Source organism: Aotus nancymaae, unplaced genomic scaffold (assembly GCF_030222135.1).
Source record: "Aotus nancymaae isolate 86718 unplaced genomic scaffold, 86718_ANA_hifiasm-v0.15.2.pri h1tg000011l, whole genome shotgun sequence".
Taxonomy (NCBI): Eukaryota; Metazoa; Chordata; class Mammalia; order Primates; family Aotidae; genus Aotus; species Aotus nancymaae.
The window spans coordinates 43,894,115-43,918,812 of record NW_026988422.1 but is presented as its reverse complement, the minus strand read 5'-3'; the positions used below and the strand labels follow the sequence as shown (position 1 = coordinate 43,918,812).

The 24,698-nt window shown below is 36.4% G+C and overlaps 1 protein-coding gene across 1 annotated transcript in view; it reads right to left on the bottom strand.

The window, feature by feature from the left end:
• LRRC9 (leucine rich repeat containing 9) overlaps window positions 1-24,698 on the bottom strand; it is a 186,305-nt gene that overhangs the window by 71,313 nt on the left and 90,294 nt on the right. The window contains exons 29-30 of the mRNA XM_064374896.1: window positions 21,099-21,316; window positions 17,236-17,304 (exon numbers count right to left, since the gene is read on the bottom strand). Coding sequence (XP_064230966.1) covers window positions 17,236-17,304; window positions 21,099-21,316 — 287 coding nt within the window. The remainder of the gene's footprint in view (window positions 1-17,235; window positions 17,305-21,098; window positions 21,317-24,698) is intronic.

The following is a 24,698-nucleotide window of genomic DNA, read 5'->3' as shown; positions in this document are numbered from 1 at the left end:
AAGGAATAGCATCAACATCAACAAAAAGGATGTCTACACAGAAACCCCATGATGAAGGTCACCAACATCAAAGACCAAAGGTAGATAAATCCACAAAGATAAGAAAAAAACAGCACAAAAATGCTGAAAATTCCAAAAACCAGAATGCATCTTCTTTTCCAAAGGATCACAACTCCTTGCCAGCAAGGGAACAAAACTGAATGGAGAATGAGTTTGACGAATTGAAAGAAGTAGGCTTCAGAAGGTGGGTAATAAACTCCTCCAAGCTAAAGGAGCATGTTCTAACTCAATACAAGGAAGCTAAGAACCTTAGATTAGAGGAATTGTAACTAGAATAACCAGTTTAGAGAAGAACATAAATGACCTGATGGAGCTGAAAAACACTGCACAAGAACTTCATGAAGCATATACAAGTATCAATAGATGAATTGATCAAGTGGAAGAAAGGATATCAGAGATTGAAGATCAACTTAATGAAATAAAGCATGAAGACAAGATTAGAGCAAAAAGAATGAAAAGGAACAAACAAAGCCTCCAAGAAATATGGGACTATGTGAAAAGATCAAACCTACGATTGATTGGTGTACCTGAAAGTGACGGGGAGAATGGAACCAAGTTGGAAAACACTTCAGGATATTGTGCAGGAGAACATTCCCAACCTAGCAAGACAGGCCAACTTTCAAATTCAGGAAATACAATGAACACCACAAAGATACTCCATGAGAAGAGCAACCCCAAGACACATAATCATCAGATTCACCGAGGTTGAAATGAAGGAAAAAAAATGTTAAGGGCAGCCAGAGAGAAAGATCTGGCTTCCCACAAAGGGAAGCCCAACAGACTAACAGTGGATCTCTTTGCAGAAACCCTACAAGCAAGAGAGAGTGGGGGCCCATATTCAACACTCTTAAAGAAAATAATTTTCAACCCAGAATTTCATATCCAGCCAAACTAAGCTTCATAAGTGAAGGAAAAATAAAATCCTTTACAGACAAGCAGATGCTCAGAGATTTTGTCACCACCATGCCTGCCTTACAAGAGCTCCTGAAGGAAGCACTGAACATGGAAAGGAAAAACCGGTACCAGCCACTGCAAAAATATATGAAATTTTATGACCACTGACACTATGAAAAAACTGCATCAACTAACGGGCAAAATTACCAGCTAGCATCATAATGACAGGATCAAATTCACACATAACAGTAAAAACCCTAAACGTAAACAGGACTGAATACGCCAATTAGAAGACACAGACTGGCAAATTGGATAAAGAGTCAAGACCCATCAGTGTACTGTATTCAGGAGACTGATCTCATTTGCAAAGACACACATAGGCTCAAAATAAAGGGAGAAAGGAGTATTTACCAAGCAAATAGAAAAAAAAAAGCAGGGATTGCAATCATAGTCCCTGATAAACCAGACTTTAAACCAACAAAGATCAAAAAAGACAAAGAAGGGCATTACATAATGGTAAAGGAATCAATGCAACAAGAAGAGCTATCTTAAATATATAGGCACCCAATACAGGAGCACCCAGATTTATAAAGCAAGTTCTTAGAGACATACACAGAGACTAGACTCCCACACAATAATAGTGGGAGATGTTAACACCCCACTGATAATATTAGACAGATCAACAAGACAGAAAGTTAACAAGAACATTCAGAATTTGAACTCAGCTCTGGACCAAGCAGACCTAATAGACATCTACAGAACTCTCCACCCCAAATAAATAGAATATATATTCTTCTCAGCACCACATAGCACTTACTGTAAAATCTACCACCTAACTGGAAATAAAATACTCCTCAGCAAATGGAAAAGAACAGAAATCATAACGGTCTCTCAGACCACAGTGCAATCAAATTAGAACTCAGGATTAAGTAACTCACTTAAAATCGCACAACTACATGGAAACTGAACAACCTGCTCCTGAATGACTACTGAGTAAATAATGAAATTAAGGCAGAAATAAAGAAGTTCTTTGAAACCAATGAGAACAAAGACACAATGTACCAGAATCTCTGGGACACAGCTAAAGCAGTGTTTGGAGGGAAATTTATAGCACTTAATGCCCACAGGAGAAAGCAGGAAAGATCTAAAATCGACACCTTAACACCACAATTAAAAGAACTAGAGAAGCAAGAGCAAACAAATTCAAAAGCCAGCAGAAGATAAGAAGTAACTAAGATCAGCACAGAACTGAAGAAGATAGAGACACAAAAATCCCTTCAAAAAAATCAGTGAATCCAAGAGCTGGTTTTTTAAAAAGATGAACAAAATAAATAGACTGCTAGACAGACTAATGAAGAAAACAGAGAAGAATCAAATAGACACAATAAAAAATGATAAAGGTGATATCACCACTGATCACACAGAAATGCAAACTACCATCAGAGAATACTATAAACACCTCTACACAAGGAAACTGGAAAATCTAGAAGAAACTGATAAATTCCTGTACACATACACGCTCCCAAGACTAAACCAGAAAGAAGTCGAACCCCTAAATAGACCAATAGCAAGTTCTGAAATTGAGGCAGTAATTAATAGCCTACCAAAAAAAAAAAAAAAAAAATCCCAGGACCAGATGAATTAACAGTATAATTCTATCAGAGGTACAAAGTGGAGCTGGTACCATACCTTCTGAAACTATTCTAAACAATAGAAAAGGAGGGACTCCTCTTTAACTCATTTTATGAGGCCAGCATCATCCTGATACCAAAACCTGACAGAAACACAACAAAAACAAAGAAAATTTCAGGCCAATATCCCAGATGAACATTGATGCGAAAATGCTCAATAGAATACTGGCAAACCGAATCCAGCAGCACATCAGAAACTTTCTCCATTATGATCATGTCAGCTTCATCCCTGGGATGCAAGGCTGGTTCAACATTTGCAAATCAATAAACGTAATCCATCACATAAAAAGAACCAATAACAAAAAGCATATGATTATCTCAATAGATACAGAAAAGGCCTTTGATAAAATCCAACATTCCTTCATGCTAAAAATGTCAATAAACTAAGTATTGATGGAACATATCTCAAAATAATAAGACCTATTTAAGACAAACCCATAGCCAATATCATACTGAATGGGCAAAAGCTGGAAGCATTCCCTTTGAAAACCGGCACAAGACAAAGATGCCCTCTCTCACCACTCCTATTCAACATAGTATTGGAATTTCTCGCCAGGGCAATCAGGCAAGAGAAAGAAATAAAGGTATTCAAATAGGTAGAGAGGAAGTCAAATTGTTGCTGTTTGTAGACAACATGATTATATATTTAGAAAACCCCATCATTTCGGCTCAAAATCTCCTTAAGCTGATACCCAACTTCAGCAAAGTCTCAGGATACAAAATCAATATGTAAAAATCACAAGCATTCCTATACACCAATAATAGACAAACAGAGAGCTAAATAATGAGTGAATTCCCATTCACAATTGCTACAAAGATAATAAAATACCTAGGAATAAAACTCACAAGGAATATGAAGGACTTCTTCAGTGACAATGACAAACCACTGCACAAGGAAATAAGAGAGGACACAAACAAATGGATTCTGTGCTCATGGATAGGAAGAATGAATATGGTGAAAATGGCCATAATGCCCAAAGTAATTTATAGATTCATTGCTACCCCCATCAAGCTACCCTTGACTTTCTTCACAGAATTAGAAAAAAAACTACTTTAAATTTCATATATAACAAAAAAAAAGAGCCCTTTTACAAGGCTACAGTAATGAAAAGAGCATGGTACTGGTACCAAAACAGATACATTGACCAAGGTAACAGAACAGAGGCCTCAGAAATAATGCCACACATCTACAACCATCTGATCTTTGACAAACCTGACAAAAAAAAAAAGCAATGGGGAAAGGATTCCCTATTTTAGATATGATGTTGGGAAAATTGGCTAGCTATATGCAGAAAACTGAAATTGGACCCTTCCTTACAGCTTTTACAAAAATTAAGTCAAGATGGATTAAAGATTTAAATGTAAGACCTAAAACCATAAATACCCTAGGAGAAACCCTAGGCAATACCATTCAGGACACAGGCTTGGGCAAAGACTGCAGGACTAAAACACCAAAAGTAATGGCAACAAAAGCCAAAGTTGACAAATGGGATCCAATTAAGGAGCTTCTGCACAGCAAAAGAAACTATTACCAGAGTGAACAGCAACCTACAGAATGGGAGAAAATTTTTGCAATCTATACATCTGACAAAGGGCAAATATCCAGAATCTACAAGGAACTTACACAAAGAAGAAAAAATCAAACAACCCCATCAAAAAGTGGGTGAAGGAAATGAACAGACACTTCTCAAAAGAAGACATTTATGCAGCCAACAAACATATGGAAAAAAGCTCATCATCACTGGTCATTAGAGAAATGCAAATCAAAACCACAATATGATACCATCTCATGCCAGTTAGAATGGTGATCATTAAAAAGTCAGGAAACAACAGATGCTGGAAAGGATGTGGAGAAATAGCAGTGCTTTTACACTGTTGGTAGGAGTGTAAATTAGTTCAAGTATTTGGAAGACAGTGTGGCGATTCCTCAAGAATCTAGAATGAGAAATACTATTTGACTCAGCAATCCCATTACTGGGTTTATACCCAAAGGATTATAAATCATTCTACTATAAAGACACATGCACACATATGTTTATTGCAGCACTGTTCACAATAGCAAAGACTTGGAAGCAATCCAGATGCCCATCAATGATAGACTGGATAAAAAAAAATGGCACATATATACCATGGAATACTATGCAACCATAAAAAGGATGAGTTCATGTCCTTTGCAGGGACATGGATGAAGCTGGAAACCATCATTTTCAGCAGACTAACACAGGAACAGAAAAACAAACACCACACGTTTTCATTCATAAGTAGGAGTTGAACAATGAGAACACATGGACACAAGGAGGGAAACATCACACATTGGGGCCTGTTGGTGGGGACAGGAGGCTAGGAGAGGGATAGCATTAGGAGAAATATCTAATGTAGATGACTAATGGGTGCTGCAAACCACCATAGTACGTGTACACCTATGTAACAAACCTGCACGTTCTGTACGTGTATCCCAGAAATTAAAGTATAATAAAACAATTTCTTGAAACAAATGAAAATGGAAATAAAACACACCAAAATCTATGAGATTATGGCAAAAAGCAGTACCAAGAGGGAAGTTTATTGCAATAAATGCCTATATCAAAAAAGTTGAAAGGCCTGAATAATAAACACCCTAATGGTGTGCCTTAAGGAACTAGAAATGCAAGAACAAGCCAAGCCCTAAATTAGCAGAAGGAAAGAAATAATGAATATCAGAGCAGAAATAAATGAAATTCAGACTAAAAAACAAAACAGAAAATCAACAAAACAAAAAGTTTTCTACAAAAGATAAACAAAATTAATAAACCTTTAGCTAGACTAAGAAAGAAAAAGAGAACACCCAAACAAAAAATCAGAAATGAAAAAGAATATGTAATAACTGAGACCTCAGAAATACAAGAATTTTTGAGACTATTCTGAGCTATAATACGTTGGAAAACCTAGAAGATTGGATGATTTCTTCTTGAATGCATACAACCTACAAAGATTGAATCATGAAGAAATAGAAAACCTCAACCTACTCAATAACAAGTGATGATATAGAAGCTGTAATAAAAAGTCTCCCATAAAAGAAAGGTGTACTACCTGATTAATTCACTGCTAAATTCTACCAAACATTAAAAAAGAACTAATACCAATCCTACTCAAACCCTTTAAAAAAATTGAAAAGGAAGGAATACTTTCAAACTCATTCTACAAGACCAGCGTTATTAGCCTGATAACAAAACAAGACAAGGAAAAAAAAAAAGGAAAAGAAAACTACAGGTTAGCATCACTGATGAACATAGATACAAAAATCCTCGACAAAATACTAACAAACTAAATGTAACAACACATTAAAAAGAACAGTCACGATTATCAAGTTGGATTCATCCCAGGGATGCAAGTATGGTTCAATATGTGAAGATCAATAAACATATTACACCATATGAACAAATTCAAGAACAAAAACCATATGATTATTTTAATAGATGCCAAAAAGGCATTTGATAAAATTTAATGTCCTTTATAATGGAAACTCTTATCAAAATAGGTATAGAAGGAACATACTTCAAGATAATAAAGGCCATCTATGGCAAACCCATGACTAGCAGCATACTGAATGGGGAAAAATTGAAGGCCTTTCCTCTAAAGACTAGAACAAGACAAGAATGCCCACTTTTACTGCTCTTATTCAATATAATACTGGAAGTACTGGCCAGAGCAATTAGACAAGAGAAAGACATAAAGGGCATCCAAATTGAAAAGGTAGGAGCAAAATGAGCCTTGTTTGCAGACAATGTGATCCTATACTTAGAAAATCCCAAAAGTTCTACCAAAAAGCTGTTAAGAACTAATAAATGAATTCAGTTAAGTTGCAGAATACAAAATCAACATACAAAAATCAGTAGCATTTATATATGTCAACAGCAAACAATCTGAAAAAGAAATCAAGAAAGCAATCCCATTACAATAGCTACAAAAGGTATAAAATACCTAGGAATCAGTCTAACCAAAGAAGTGAAAGATGTATTCAAGGAAAACTTAAATCTTTGATGAAAGAAATAAAAGAGGACACATACAAAAAAGAAAATATATTCTATGCTCATAAATTGGAATCATTAATATTGTTAAAATGACAATACTACCCAAGGCAATTTACATATTCAATGCAATCCCTATCAATATAACTAAAACATTCTTAAAAACAAATCCTAAATTTTTTATGGAAATGCAAAACACCCTGCATAGCCAAAGCAATCCTGAACAAAAAGAACAAAGCTGGAGGCATCACACAATGTGACTTCAAATTTTATCACAAGGCTATAGTAACTGAAACAGCAAGGAGCTGGCATTAAAAACAGACACATAGACCAGTGTGACAGAATAGAGAATACAGAGAGAAATCCATGCATTTACATTCAACTCATCTTCAACAAAAGCACCAAGAAGTTACAATGAGAAAATGACAGTCTTTTAAATAAATGGTTCTGGGGAAAGTGGATAACTATGTATAGGAGAATAAAAATTGACTTCTATCGCTCACCATGTACAAAAATCAAATCAAAATAGATTGAAGACTTGAATCTAAAACCTGAAACCATGAAACTACTAGAAGAAAGCATTGGAGGAATGCTCTAAGACATTGATTTGGGCAAATATTTGTTCTGTAAGACATGAAAAGCACAGGCAACCAAAGCAAAAATGGATAAATGGGATTACATCAAGCTAAAAAGCTTCTGCATAGCAAAGTAAATAATCAATGAAGTAAAGCTACAACCCACAGAATGGGAGAAAATATTTGCAATCGCTCCATCTGACAAGGGATTAATAACCAGAACACATAAGAGTTCAAAAAACTTAACAGCAAAGAACAAATAAATAATTCAATTTTAAAATCTGCAAAAGATCTGAACAGACATTTCTCAAAAGAAGACATACAAATGACCAACAAGTTTACAAAAAAAACCACAAATGTTCAAAGGTACTAATAATCAGAGAAATCCAAACCAAAATCATAATGTGGTATCATTTTACCCCAGTTAAAATAGCTTATATAAAAAATATAGGCAATAACAGATGCTGGTAAGGACGTGGAGAAAGAGGAACCTATGTACACTGTTGGAGGGAATGTAGATTACCATTATGGTAAACAGTATAGAAGTTTCTTAAAAAATTATAAATAGAACTTCCATATGATCCAGCCATTCCACTACTGGGTATGTTTCTAAAAGAAAGGAAATCAATACATCAAAGAGATATCTGCACTCCTATGTTTATTGCAGCATTATTCATAATAGCCAAAATATGGAATCAACCTAAGTGCCCATTAGTGGATGAATGGATTAAGAAAATATGGTGTATATACACAATGAAATATTATTCAGCCATAAAAAGAATGAAATCCTGTTATTTGCAGCAATATGGATGGCACTGGAGACTATTATGTTAAGTAAAACAAGCCAGACACAGAAAGACAAATATCACATGTCCTCACTCATATGTGGGAGCTAAAAAAGTGGATCCCATGAAGACAGAAACTTGATTGGTGGTTACCAGAGTCTGGGAAGGGGAGCGGGGACGAGAGACAGGAATGAAAGGAATAAAAAAGAATATAAATATATTCATTTCCACTAAACTGGACATTTAAAAATGGTAAAGATGGACTGGGCACGGTGGCTCACGCCTGTAACCCCAGCACTGTGGGAGGCCAAGGTGGTTGGATCACCTGAGGTTGGGAGTTCAAGACCAGCCTGACCGACATGGAGAAACCCCATCTCTACTAAAAAATACAAAATTAGCTGGACATGGTGGTGTGTGTATGTACTCCCAGCTACTGGGGGGCTGAGGCAGGAGAATTGCTTGACCCTGGGAGGCAGAGGTTGCAGTGAGCCAAGATCGGGCCATTGCACTCTAGCCTGGGTGACAGGAGTGAAACTCTGTCTCCAAAAAAAAAAAAAAAAAAAAGGAAGGTAAAGTTGGTAAATTATATATGGATATTTTACCTCAATACAACTTTTTTACTTTTTTTAAAAAAGGCAAAAACAACTCATGAAAGTACTATGAGAGCAATACATTAAAAATTTACATAAAAGGTCCATTTTCTAGATAAATACAACTTCTCAAAATAACTTTTGAAGAAATACAAACATGACTAGCTTTATAGCCATTAAAGAATTTAAGTAGTTTAAAATATAACCTCAAAAAATATTAAGCCCAGAGAGTTCTAGAGATAAGGTTTAATTATCCTTCCAGAAGTATAAGAGACATTGCCTATAAAAACTAATTCATAGTTTAGAGAAAGAGGGAATGCTCCCAAATTAATTTTATGAGACAAGAAAAACTTTGAGAGAGTTAAAAATAATACTAAAAGAAGATAAAATTATAGGATAATTTTACTTATTTCCATGGATACAGATATGCTACATAAAATAGCAAATTGAATCCAATAAAATACAAAACATGATGAAGAAGTATTCAATCCAGGAATTTCAAGATGGTTTAACACTAGAGAGTCTATTAATGTAATTTACCATATTAACAGATTAAAGAGAAAAACTATATTACCAATTACTGAAAAGGCAAATGTCCACTCGAGACAAAACAAGTAGAAAACTGTTTCTACCAAAACAGGTAGAAAAGAATTTTCTTGTTAAAGATTATCTTCCCATAACCTACTGCAAACATCATGTTAAGTAGTGACAACTTCAAAGCATTCTTTTGTAGTTAGTAACTTACTATCAGTACTTCTAATTCAACACTGTGCTAGAGGTCCTAGATAGCACACTAAGAGAAATAAGGGAAATTAAAAATATGAGAATTGGAAAGAAATAATGACCATATTTTCAGTTAATAGTCTGTAGAGAAAATCCAAAAAAATTTACAAACCATTAGAATTAAGAGGGTTCAGCAAGTTTCCTAGATGAAAAGCAATAAACAAAAATCAGAATTTATATACTCCAGCAACAAACAATTAGGGAAATATAAAAAGACACTATTTTAAAAAGCAATTAAAACAACAATAAATCTAACCAAAGATGATTAAAATCTTTATGGAGAAAATTATAAATATTTATTCAAAGACATGAAATAAATCGAGTGATATGGATGTTTATGAATGGGAAGGTTGAATACTATAAAAATTAGGGGATACTGATTATTACTGTTTCCTTCTTGGTGGAAGTACCTCTGTGATGTGGCCTTCCTGGGGCCACACTTCACTTTCTCTCTATTGGGAGAAGTGAAGTGATTTAACTCCCTTCCTGGGAAGAGAGTGTTCTGGAAGAATGTGTTCTGCTCCCCAAGAGAAGCTCTCCTCTATGTGGAAAAAGCTCAGTGTGGTATTTTCTGTTTCTAGGTGATCATGATTGACTATTTCTGAGCTCTGATAACACGCCCCTTTGACTTCTCACTAAGCTAAGCTGATATTTTTGCCTCTTTATTGTCATATTTCTCAATTTGTTTAGAAATTAGTTGAACAAGGGTGCTACTTATTGGGCCCCCTTAAAGATTCCAACAGGAAAGGTTGCAAATTTCTCCCCAAATTAATTTATAAATTGAATGCCATTCCCAATAAAATATCAAGATTCTCAAAGTAACTTGAGAAGTTGGTTCCTAAAATTTATATAAAAGTGTAAAAGGCCAAGAATAGACAAGGTTGTGAAGAGAAAAAGAAACAATAAGAAAAAGAAAGAGGTAAAAGAAGAAGAATTACAGATGCTTATTCCACCAGACATCAAGGCTTACTACGAAATGTTAATAATTAACACAGTATAATATTGACATAGGGGAATGGAGGATCCAAGATGGCCAAATAGGAACAGTTCCGGAGTGCAGTTCCCAGCAACAACAATGCAGAAGGTGAGTGCCCACCGCATTTCCAAACAAATTTTCACTGCCCGCAGACCAGGAGATTCCCAGGCTGAAAAGCGCCACGAGTTTTCAGCATAGCGGTTTCAACCAGTGCTGGGTTGATGCACAGAAACTCACACAAATCTGGGCAGCCATTTCAACTGGCACCTGGAATGCCTGGGAGACAGAGCCACCCATTCAACTGAAAGGGAGGGGGCAGAGACAGGGAGCCAGGCAATCTGGCTCGGCGGGTACCACCCCCACAAAACAAGCAATCTGAAACGCTCTGGATTGAGAGTTTTGCAGCAAGCACAGTTGGACCCAGGATGGTCCAGCTCACTGGGGAGAAGGGCGACCACCACTACCAAGGCAGTCTGCCACTATCAAGGTAGTTCACACAGCAGCTGGGTAGAGCCTGTGGCAGCTCAGCAACACCTCTGCTGGCAGACTGTGACTAGACTACTCCATGCAGGGCAGGGTATCTATGTAAAAAGGCAGCAGCACAACAGGAACTTATAAATAAAGCCAACCTTCCTAGGACACAGCACCTGGGAAAAGAGGTGATTGTGAGTTCTGCAGCAGCAGACTTAAAAGTACTTGCCCACCATCTCTGCAGGGAAAAATGGAGCTCTCAGCACAGCACTTGAGCTCCTAGAAGGGACAGACTGTCTCCACAAGCAGCTCCCTGACCCCTGTATACACAAAGAGACATAAAGGAGAGCTTAGGCTGACATCTGGCAGGTACCCTTCTGGGATGAAGATAACAGAAGAAGAAACTGGCAGCAACCCTTACTGCTCTGCAGCCCCCACAGGTGATCCCCCGGCAAGCAGGGTCTGGAGTGGACCTCCAGTAGTCCTGCAGCAGAGGGGCCTGACTGTTAGAAGGAAAACTAAGAAACAGAAAGAAATAACTTCATCATCAACAAAAATGATGTCCACTCAGAGACACCATCCAAAAGTCACCAACTACAAAGATCACAGGTAGATAAAGCCACTAAGATGGGAAGAAACCAGCACAAAGAGGATGAAAATACCAAAAACCAGAATGCCTCTCCTTGAACAAAGATGGATGGAGAATGAATCTGATGAATTGACAGAAACAGGCTTCAGAACGTGGGTAATAACAAACTTCTAAGAGCTAAAAGAACATGTGCTAACCCAATGCAAAGAAACTAAGAACCTAGAAAAAGGGTTAGATGAGATGCTAACTCAAATAAACAGCTTAGAGAAGAATATAAATGACTTGATGGAGCTGAAAAACATATCACGAGAACTTCATGAAGCATACACAAGTTTCAATAGCTGAATTGACCAAGCAGAAGAAAGGATATCAGAGATTGAAGATCCGCTCAATGAAATGAAACAAGAAGGCAAGAATAGAGAAAAAAGAGTGAAAAGAAATGAACAAAGCCTCCAAGAAATATGGGATTATGTGAAAATACCTAATCTACATTTGATAGGTATACCTGAATGTGATGGAGAGAATGAATCCAAGCTGGAAAACACTCTTCAGGATATTATCCAAGAGAACTTCCCCAATCTAGCAAACTAGGCTGCCATTCAAGTCCAGGAAATACAGAGAACACCACAAAAATATTCCTCAAGAAGAGCAACCCCAAGGCACATAATTGTCAGATTCACCAGGGTTGAAATGAAGGAAAAAATGCTAAGGGTAGCCAGAGAGAAAGGTCAGGTTACCCACAAAGGGAAGCCCATCAGACTCACAGTACATCTCTCCACAGAAACCCTACAAGTCAGAAGAGAGTGGGGGCCAATATTCAACATCCTTAAAGAAAAGAACTTTCAACCTAGAATTTCATTTCCAGCCAAACTAAGCTTTATAAGTGAAGGAGAAAGAAAATCCTTAATGGACAAGTAATAGCTGAGAGATTTCGTCACCACCAGGCCTGCCTTACAAGAGCTCCTGAAAGAAGCACTAAACAAGGAAAGGAACAACCAGTACCAGCCACTCCAAAAACGTACCAAATGGTAAAGACCATTGACACAATGAAAGAAATGCATCAACTAATGGGCAAAACATCCAGCTAGCATCCAAATGGCAGGATCAAATTCACAAATAACCATAGTAACCTTAAATATAAATGGGCTAAATGCCTCAATCAGAAGACACAGCCTGGCAAATTGGATAAAAATTCAAGACCCATTGGTGTGCTGTATTCAGGAAACCCATCTCACGTGCTAGGACACACATAGGCTCAAAATAAAAGGGTGGAAGAAGATTTATCAAACAAATGGAGAACAAAAAAAAGCAGGAGTTGCAATCTGAGTCTCTTATAAAATGGACTTTAAACCAACAAAATTCAAAAGAGACAAAGAAGGGCATTACATAATGGTAAATTGATCAATGCATCAAGAAAAGCTAATGATCCTAAATATATATGCATGCAATACAGGAGCACCCAGGTACATAATGCAAATTCCTAATGACTTACAAAGAGACTTATACTCCCACACAATAATAGTGGGAAACTTTAACACTCCACTGTCAGTATTAGACAGATCAATGAGACAGAAAATTAACAAGGATATCCAGGACTTGAACTCAGATCTGGACCAAGTGGACCTAATAGATATCTACAGAAATATTCACCCCAAATCCACAGAATATACATTCTTCTCTGCACTGCATGGCACCTACTCTAAAATTGACCACATAATTGGAAGTAAATCACTCCTCAGCAAATGTAAAAGAACGGAAATCATAACAAACAGTCTCTCAGACCACAGGGCAATCAAATCAGAACTCAGAATTAAGAAACTAACTCAGAACTGCACAGCTTCATGGAAACTGAACAAGTGGCTCCTGAATGTCGACTGGATAAACAATGAAACGAAGGCAGAAATAAAGATGTTCTTTGAAACCAACAAGAACAAAGACACAATGTACCAGAATCTCTGGGACACATTTAAAGCAGTGTCTAGAGGGAAATTTATAGCAATAAATGCCCACATCAGAAGCAAGAAAAGATCTAAAATCGACACCCTGTCATCAAAATTGAAAGAGCTAGGGGAACAAGATTAAAAAAACTCAAAAGCTAGCAGAAGACAAGAAATAACAAAGATCAGAGCAGAACTGAAGGAGATAGAGACACAAAAACCCTTCAAAAAAATCGATAAATCCAGGATCTGGTTTTTTGAAAAGATCAACAAAATAGACCACTAGCAAGATTAATAAAAAAGAAAAGGGAGAAGAATCAAATAGATGCAATAAAAAATGATAAAGGGGATATCACCACTGACTCCACAGAAATACAAACTACAATCAGAGATTACTACAAACAACTCTATGCACATAAACCAGTAAACCTGGAAGAAATGGATAAATTCCTGGACACTTGCACCCTCCCAAACCTAAACCAGGAAGAAGTTGAAACCTTGAATAGACCAAAAACAAGGGCTGAAGTTGAGGCGGCAATTAATAGCCTACCAACCAAGAAAAGTCCAGATCCAGACCGGTTCACAGCTGAATTCTACCAGACGTACAAAGAGGAGCTGGTACCATTCCTTCTGAAACTATTCCAAAACAATACAAAAAGGGGGAATCCTTCCTAAATCTTTTTTTTTTTTTTTTTGAGATGGAATTTTCCTCTTGTTCCCCAGGCTGGAGTGCAATGGCATGATCTTGGCTCACCACAACCTCTGCCTCCTGGGTTCAAGCAATTCTCTTGCCTCAGCCCCCCGAGTAGCTGAGACTACAGGCATATGCCACCATGCCCAGGTAATTTTTGTATTTTTTAGTAGAGACAGGGTTTCACCATGTTGACCAGGATGGTCTCGATCTCTTGACCATGTGATCCACCCGCCTCGGCTTCCCAAAGTGCTGAGAGTATAGGGGTGAGCCACCGCACCTGGGCCCCCAAATCATTTTATAAGACCAACATCATCCTGATACCAAAACCTGGCAGAGACTCCACAAAAAAAGAAAACTTCAGGCCAATATCCATGATGAACATAGATGCAAAAATCTTCAATAAACTACTGGAAAACCAACTGCAACAGCACATCAAAAAGCTTATGCATCATGATCAAGTAGGCTTCATTCCAGGAAAGCAAGGCTGGTTCAGCATATGCAAATCTATAAATGTAATCCACCACATAAACAGAACCAAAGACAAAAACCACATGATTATCTCAATAGATGCAGAGAAGGCCTTCAACAAAATTCAACAGCGCTTTATGCTAAAAACTCTCAATAAACTAGGTATCAAAGGAAGCTCAAAACAATAAAAGCTATTTATGACAAACCTACAGCCAATATCATACTGAATGAACAAAAACTGGAAGCATTCCCTTTGAAATCAGGCACTAGACAAGGATGCCCTGTCTCACCACTCCTATTCAATATAGTATTGGAAGTTCTAGCCAGAGCAATTAGGCAAGAAAAAAAAAATAAAGGATATTCAATTAGGAAAAGAGGAAGTCAAATTGTCTCTATTTGCAGATGACATGATTGTATATTTAGACGACTCTATCGTCTCAGTCCAAAATCTCCTTAAACTTATAAGCAACTTCAGCAAAGTCTCAGGATACAAAATCAATGTGCAGAAATCACGAGTATTTCTATACACCAATAACAGCCTAACAGAAAGCCAAATCATGAGCAAATTCCCATTCAAAATTGCTACAAAGAGAATAAAATACCTAGGAATACAACTAACAAAGGATGTGTAGGACCTCTTCAAGGAGAACTACAAACCACTGCTCAAGGAAATAAGAGATGACACAGATAGATGGAAAAACATTCTATGCTCATGGTTAGGAAGAATCATATCATGAAAATGGCCATACTGCCCAAAGTAATTTATGGATTCAATGCTATCCCTATCAAGCTACCAATGACCTTCACTGAACTGGAAAAAACCACCTTAAGCTTCGTACGCACCAACAGACAATCCTAAGCAAAAATAATAAAGCTGGAGGCATCATGCTACCAGATTTCAAACTATGCTACAAGGCTACAGTAATCAAAACAGCATGGTACCAGTACCAAACAGAGATATAGACCAATGGAACAGAACAGAGGCTGTGGAGGCAACACCACATATCTACAACTATATGATCTTTGACAAATCTGACGAATACAAGCAATGGGGAAAAGATTCCCTGTCAAATAAATAATGTTGGGAAAACTGGCTAGTCATGTGCAGAAAGCAGAAACTGGACCCCTTCCTGACACTTTACACCAAAATTAACTCCAGATGGATTAAAGACTTAAACATAAGACCTTACACCATAAAAACCCTAGAAGAAAACATAGGCAAAACCATTCAGGACATAGGCATAGGCCAGGACTTCATGACTAAAACACCAAAAGCATGGGCAACAAAAGCCAAAATAGACAAATGGGACCTAATTAAACTCCAGAGCTTCTGTACAGCAAAAGAAACAATCATTAGAGTGAACTGGCAACCAATAGAATGGGAAAAAATTTTTTGCAATCTACCCATCTGACAAAGGGCTAACATCCAGAATCTACAAAGAACTAAAACAGATTTACAAGAAAAAAACAAACAAACCCATCCAAAAGTGGGCAAAAGATATGAACAGCCACTTTTCAAAAGAAGACTTATATGAGACCAACAAACATATGAAAAAAATGCTCATCATCACTGATTATTAGAGAAATGCAAATCAAAACCACACTGAGATACCACGTCATGCCAGTTAGAATGGTGATCATTAAAAAATTGGAGACAACAGATGCTGGAGAGGACATGGAGAAATAGGAACACTTTTATACTGTTGGTAGGACTGTAAACTAGTTCAACCACTGTGGAAGACAGTGTGGCACTTCCTCAAGGACCTAGAAATAGAAATTCCATTTGACTCAGCAATCCCATTACTGGGTATATACCCAATGAATTATAAATCATTCTATTAAAAAGACACATGCACATGTATGTTCATACCGGCACTGTTTACAATAGCAAAGACCTGGAACCAACCCAAATGTCCATCAACGATAGACTGGACAAGGAAAATGTGGCACATAGACACCATGGAATACGATGCAGCCATAAAAAATGATGAAGTTGTGTCCTTTGTAGGGACATGGATGAATCTGGAAACCATCATTCTCAGCAAACTGACACAAGAACAGAAAATCAAACACCACATGTTCTAACTCATAGGCGGGTGTTGAAACAATGAGAACACATGGACACTGGGATGGGAGCATCACACACTGGGGTCTGTTGTGGGGGGCCAAGGGAGGGACATCGGGGAGTAGGGAGGTCAGGGAGGGATAACATGGGGAGAAATGCCAGATGTAGGTGACAGGGGGATGGAGGCAGCAAACCACATTGCCATGTGTGTACCTATGCAACAATCCTGCATGATCTGCACACGTACCCCAGAACCTAAAGTACAGTTTAAAAAAAGAATGCAGTGATATTGAAAAAAGAGAAAAGTAATCAATTTTGCTACTGTGTCTCTAATATGACCAGTCAAATAAATATGTGCATTGAAACAAAAAAGTAAAAATTAAAAAATAATAAAAATAAAAATATTAGCACAGGGATAGAAAAATAGGTCAAGGATTACAATGTGGAAACCTGAAACAGACTTTCTTGTTAATTCATGACAATGACAGTTTACACTGTAATCAGTTGGAAGAATTCAATTAATTTGGGCTGGGATAACTGGCTATGCATACAGAAACATAAAATTAAATTCCTTTCTCAGACCATATAAATATAAATTTTATACAACTGCCAGTAAATTAGCTAATAAATTAGAATAGTAACATACTCACTGGATTGCCATACACTGTAAGCTCTCTGAGAGAAGAGATAACATCAAGTTTTTCCAGTTCTGTGATATCCTATTCAAAAGTTATTATTTGATTAGACTCAACATCTTCAAATATAGACTAATTTGAAGTAATTATATGTAAGTGTTAGATTGAAGGTAGCACATGATTGAATTCTCTGAAGTGAGTTTGAGTAACAGTATTCAGTATTCTTGAATAAAGGCAGATCTGTGTACTGTAGATTTCAAATACATGACTGGCAAAGATAACAGTCTAACATGGAAAATTGGCTATATAGCAGCACTTGTAAGAAAAGACCAAATTTTTTCTCAGAATTATGATTTATTCTAGGACTCAGATTATATTTGGTTAATTCCTCCAGTGTATTGACCAAGAAGTGTGGAAAAGGTGAATAAAATCTAAAAGTTTTAAAGGTACATAATTAATTAATTACACTAACTTAAAAAAAAGGAATGTGTGATACTGAATGGATTGCATCCTGATATACTTTCTGGGATTATATAAAGCTGAAAAACAATTTCTCATGTTAAACAATTTGCCTTCCCTACTGCATAGCATTATTTATTAGCTTCCATTTAACATTGGTGAAAGTTTGCAAATGTATTTTAGTTTTTGCAAAATTATTTCTACAATGCTATTTCTGACAAATTTTAGCCAACAAGCTCAGCCTAAGGTTGTTGCTAGTTCAGGTAACACAACAAAGTTATTGACATGATTATATTCCTTTGTGGAATTACAAGTGGACATATAGCAAATTCTTCTAGTAACTGTAAAAGTATTTATCTATTTTAGATCATTTGGAAGTGAATTTGATTTTTAAAATGACTGATCTTTATTGCTTTGATTTTGGAAGTATCAAAAAGGAGGGCTTTGAAAAATCTGTAAATTTATAGAAATATTGTGCATTTTTACCCACAGACAGTTTCTATCTGTGGAATCAAAGCCTGATTGGTAATCACAGACATTTGAAAAGTCTTACATTATTTTCTCAAATTAAACCAAATATAACAGTAGTCACTAGTGAAATATTCCTAATCAAAATGTCTGTTTTTCACAGAAAATGTTAATATGGGAAATAGACTATTAAATTTGTAGAAGATAATGATGGCATGAACTTTTAAAGAGACATCAAGGAAACTCATATGTCCATAATTGTGGGTAGAGGGCTGATGGCTTCCCATTTTTAATATACAGCATTTTTTTTTTTTTACAGTAGTGTGCCGCTACTGGCTCACAAAGAGTCAATTGGCAATTTTTAGGGATTTTGTGGGATGGCATGTTAGCTTGAAATTGGCTATGATAGAAGAAATTCTACTACAGAAATTGGTAAATGTCACTAATTAGGGATTTTTTTTTCTTCTTAGAAAGCCAGTTGTTAAACATTAACCAGGAAACCAATGGGTGTTACAATGTCAGCATAAGCACTTAAGGCAGTCATATAATAGTCGCGCTTAGATTGGTGCCTTCGTCGAGGACAAGAAATAGCAATAGACTATTCTTGGGGTAATTTTCAGTTTCAGGTGATTAGTTATATGTTTAAAAGTAGACAGAGTAGCTGGATGTCAGGTAGGGGAATCATTTAGACACAGGGATCAAATGGGACTATAAAGGTGAATTAAATAGCTAATCTTTCAATTGTGTTTCTGTGATTCTTCCTTTAGAAGCAAGACTATAGACAACAATTTGCTAAATCTACGTTATTGGACAGGATGGCTAAGTAAAAAGCATTGCACCAGAATCAAGGTTATATATTATATTTTGTCAAGGATATAGTTTTGAAGGATATTAAAGTAGGTCAGTGAGGGGCTGCATATAACTTCACTTGAAATATTGCTCCTTTGCTAATTTTTCTAGGCTTTCTCCTTTCCATCAATCTTTATCAATCCAAAGTTTGCAATCTGATTGCCCCTTTGTGGAAATTAATGCTGCTATCAGCCTGCCCATGTTGGTATAGACAGAATCTCTCTCAAAAATAAAATTTGAAGTGAGAGTTCAGAAGTTTGAAGATAATATATTTTCAGTAGAATCTGACTTCATTTTTTCCCCAGCTAAATGCATGGTCACATCAAGGTACTATAATATTAATGATTAGAATAAGCTTAATGGCAAAATGATCGACCTAAATTCAATGGAAAATAACATTTTAAGGATAAAAATAAACAAAGGACTAGTCATTAAATAATCAATAATGCTCATTCAATAATATGTAGAATCTCTCATATAAGATTTCATTTATCTATATTAGATTTTGATAATAAATAACTTTGACTAAGTATAGCTGTTATACCAGCTGATCTCTATCCATTCATTCACTTAAGAGGGATAGAGGGGTAGACAGGTAGGGCAGGGACACTCCTGTGGAAAAGCAGGTGACCAGGTCTAATCTTCTTGTAAGCATGCTGGTAACTGGACAGCCTGTCAAATAAAGCAATGATACTTGCTAGGAGGAAGGCCCTCATTTAAGCTATTCTCTTAGCAGATCTCCTTGGTTAAAGACTACCTATAATAAATAAACCTAGAATCTATAGAATTATAAGGCATGGATCCCTATAAAATGTCACAGAATTTTCAAGTTTAAAATGGAGATGTTTAATAAATGAAACACACCCCTCTGTATTAGATCACCTCATGGAATCTCACTTGAAGATCTCATCTTTTATTCTAAGCTCAATGGTGTGTGTGATGTGGGAAGGAAGGTCCTGAGAAGGCACTAAGCATGTCCTGGGCCCTGTGTGTCCTTGAAATTATTTGTAAAGTTTGATACTAGGTATCTCTGATGAGTGTTAAGTCTAATTTGACAATCTTTTCTGTTAGGTCCGTTGCTATCACTGGAAAGATTCTCCAGAGTAGAGCAATTTTCCTTGTTTAGATTTCTTCTGGGTAAAGCTTAGGAAGAATCATCCCCAGTTTTGTCAGGCTTTTTCCAAATGAATGTTTGAATCTGTATAAATTAGTTGTATACTATTTTTATCTGTATGTCATTCCCTAGTCGCTATGTAGAAAGGGGCGTGGCTCATGATTTCCTTCTAACCTTGTCCAGGGCTTTTACAAAAATCAGCCCCAGAAAAAGCTTCCTGAACTCTATAGCAAATAGAACCACAAACAAATATTAATGGACTATCTATTAAGTACCAGGTACTATGCTATATACTGATATAAATGTGGACAAGATAGAGTTGGTCACTGCCTTTAGCAGGTAGTCCACAGTTCAGTTTGTCTTTGAGGCTATCTTAGAGGTATGGGCAGAAGTAGAAAAGTTGGTAAAAGAAGAGCTAACCACAGAAATTCTGAGAGACATGTGAGGGCTGTATAAGGTTATGTCTTCAACTCTTATCTGTGCAGTGGCCTAAAAGTAACAGGTTAAATTCAGAGCAGGTAAAACTAAGGCAGAAATCTATCTAAGAAAGACTTGAGTGGGGAAAGATATAATACTAAAGCCGAGTCAAAGTCCAGTATCAGGAGTTGATTCAAATGCCAGGTAGAACAAGTACGTATGACAAGTTTAAAGGGCCAAAGGAAGTCTGGAATCGAGATTCAGAAACAACTTGGACCAAGAGCAGTCAAGGAACAAATGAGAGCTCTCAGAGAGGAGTGATGAGGAAATCTTAGAACATTTAGAACCTTTGTTAATGAGTTTGTGCATGTGGGTTTGTCCAGTTCTTAAGTCTAGAAGCAGGGTGGGCATTTCTGCATCACAGACTATTTCTATGCCTTGAAATATGGATGGTATATAAATGATAAATAACATACTAGCAATATTTTCATTGGTGTGTTCGGAAGCTTTATGTTCAGAACTCAAAGAAATTAAAGCTTGTAAATCCCATAATAAAAAGTAACAATGTTACCTGGATTTTATTATATCCTAGGAAGAGTTTCTCTAGTTTTACCAAAGATTGTAATTTGCCCAGCTCTCGTAGTCTGTTTTCTTCCAAGTGAAGTGCCAACAAAGAACTCGGTTTGGCAAAAGCACTGTCATTAAATGCTCGAATGCGGTTATGGTCCACTACCAATTCCTGAAGGACTACTAAGTTGTCAAGCCCTTCAACTTGACTGATTTCATTACCTAAAAAGAGATAAGTCATGATATATGAGGTGAGCCCAAACTTCCTGAATTAAAGGATATCTACTTTCATTTAAATATTTTTTAATCAGATGATTTTTCAAAAGAAGTAAGGGATTCAAGAAACTTATTTCCAAAGAGAAATTGAAATGTAATTCACAGGAAGGTAGCATCATCATAAAATAATATTTGCTAAAATTTCTCATTTGTGTTTGAAAGATCAGGATGTGATGTACACAGTGTACTTAATTGATTTAATGTCTGTTCAGTAATTAAGTATTAAAAGTTGTTATTGACAAAAGTAGATATATAAAAGTGCTGCAAAAGATATGCTTCCTGAATATATTGATTATTCAAATAGGTATAATAGTATAATTATTTCTTAAAATAAACTAATTTGTTATATTATGTTAGAAGAATACACATTAATTATTCTGTTCTTTCTCATATTTTGGTACTGTGACCATATTAAACATATTAGAGTTTATTTAATTCTTTAAAACCCTAACCCCTTATTTAAACTATGATTTCTCTCTATTATAGCTATCAATAGCTATATAAATATTAATGATAACTTGTATGAGGACTCTTCAATTTACAAAATGCTTTTATATTTACAGTATTTTCTATTAGAGCCTCAAAATACTGCAGAGGAAATATTAATATCTCTTTTTTCTAATCAGAAAATCGAGGGTCAGAGAAATTAAGTGGCTTTCTCAAAGACATAAAAATGGCAATACCAGACTTACCTTAGACCTTTTACATTTTAAGCTCAATGCTGTTTCTAGTACGCCATAATACATTTCATTCAATATTCATTCTCCTTAATTATTAAGGGCTGAATTGTGTCCCCTCAAATTCATATGTGAAAATCCTAACCTCTAGTACCTCTAAATGTGACTGTATTTGGAGACAGGGTCTTTAAAAAGATAATTAAGGTTAAATGGGGTCGTTGGGGTGAGCGTTAACTCAATATGACTAGTGTCCTTATAAAAATTGGCATAAAGACAGACACTTAGACCGATGGAACAGAATAGAGAACCCATAAATAAATCCACACATTTACAGTCAATGCATTTTTAACAAAGGTGCTAAGAACATACATTCGGGAAAAAACAGTCTCTTCAATAAATGGTGCTGGGAAAACGATATCCATATGCAGAAGAAATGAAACTTGAGCCCTATCTCTCGTCATATACAAAAGTCAAATCAAAATGGATTAGAAACTTAGCCAAGACCTCAAACTATGAAACTTCCAGAAGAAAACATTAGGGAAACTTTCTAGGACATTGGACTTGGCAAAGATTTCTTATGTAATACCTCAAAAACACAGGCAACCAAAGCAAAAATGGACAAATGGGATAGCATCAAGCTAAAAAGCTCATGCACAGCAAAGGAAACAATCAACGAAGTGAAGAGATAGCCCACAGAATGGGAGAAAATATTTGTAAGCTACCCATCTAACAAGGGATTAATAACCAGAATAAATAAGAAGCCCAGATAACTCAGTAGGAAAAAAGTCTGCATAGACACTTCTCAAAAGAAGACAAATGACCAACAGGTATATGGAAAAATGCCCAACATTACTAATCATAAGAGAAATACAAAGGAGATTTCATCTCACCCCAGTTAAAATCGCTTTTATCCAAAAGACAGGCAATAACAAATGCTGGTGAAGATATAGAGAAAGGGGTAGAATGTCTTCAAAGCTCTTTTCAGCCTTTCATTCTCCTTTCTCTGTACTTACTTCCTAAGTAAGCACATACATTTATGACTTCACCTGTCACTTCCATTGTGATCATTCTAAAATAATGTATTTTTAGTCCTGACTTGTGATCCAGTAATATTGCTTGAAAGTTTCTGTTTTTAATGCATCAAAATTGTTACCAAACTGAGCTTTCTCTTCTCCCAAATGATCAACATTTCCCAATGACTTTAGCTTTAGTACCCCCTCTTGCTCAATCTCCTAATGAAATTATAAAAACATCTTGGACAATTTTTCTCCTTATTTTATATCTAATTAGCCACTAAACCCTAACATTTCCTCCTTTTAAACTGCCTTTTGGACTCATCTCTTACCACTCCCACTGACAGCACTCTAATCTATGCCCTTATGATGTCATTCAACCTGGGTAGAAACTGCATGTGCTTTGGAGGTGGACAGATCTACGTTTGACTTTGTACCATAACACACACTGGTGCTAACTTGGCAAATTATTAAAGCTCACTGAATGTCACTTTTTTTTTGTAAAATGTATATAACAATCCTTACCATGTAGGGTTGCTGTGAAGATTAAATATGACAATCTATGTAGACAAACACCTTGCCCAGGGACTCCATGAATGGCAGCTGTTGTCAGAGTAAACTGCCTCACTTCCTGCATAAGGCTGCCCTACTCTAATTTGCCATGCCAGCCATAGCATCAGAACACACTCCTCCTTTACATTATTAGATTAAAATAGACCTTCCAGGGTTAGGTTGTCTGCTTTTTTGTATGTCAGTGTATCTTTTAAAAGATCTGGGCAGGGAGTGGTGGCTCATGCCTGTAAACCCACCTCTTTGGGAAGCTGAGGTGAAATGATCTCTTAAGGCCAGGAGTTTGAGACTAGCCTGGGCATCAAATTGAGACCCCCATATCTACAGAAAAAAATTAAAACTAAAATTAAAAAATTAGCCAGGCATGGTGGCACAAGCCTGTAGTCCCAACTACTCAGGAGGCTGAGGTAGGAGGATCACTTGAGCTCTGGAGGTTGAGGCTGCAGTGAGCTACGATTGTGCCAATGCACTTCAGCCTGGGTGATAGAGACCCTTTCTCAAAACATAAACACAAACCAATAAAACACAAAAACAAAAACCAATCTGTGACATCCATAAAAAAGAATGGAATCATGCCCTCTGCAGCAACCTAGATGGAGCTGGAGGCCATTATCCTCAGTGAACTAACTCAGAAACAGAAAATTAAATTTTTCTATCTCCTACACATAGGAGCTAAACAATAAATACACAGTAAGTACACACCAACAATAAGTACACTGCAGAAAAGGAGAGAATGGGAGAGGATATGAGAGTTGAAAAATTACCTATTGGATACTATATTCGCTATCTGGGTAATGGGTACACTAGCAGCTCAATTGACACCAGTACATAAACCATGTTAACAACCATACACATGTACCCCTTGAATCTAAAATAATTTTTTTTTTTTAAAAAAAGATCTGTCATTGTGCTGAATTTCTTGTTTTTAAGGCCCAGTCTCCAGGTTCTTGATCCAAATCACAAGTGCTTTTGATATATAAAAAGATGCATTCAAATTTTTTTAAATATGGTCTAGAAAAGCCTGTCTTATAGAAGTTACTATACTCAGATCAACTACCTCGGTATCTC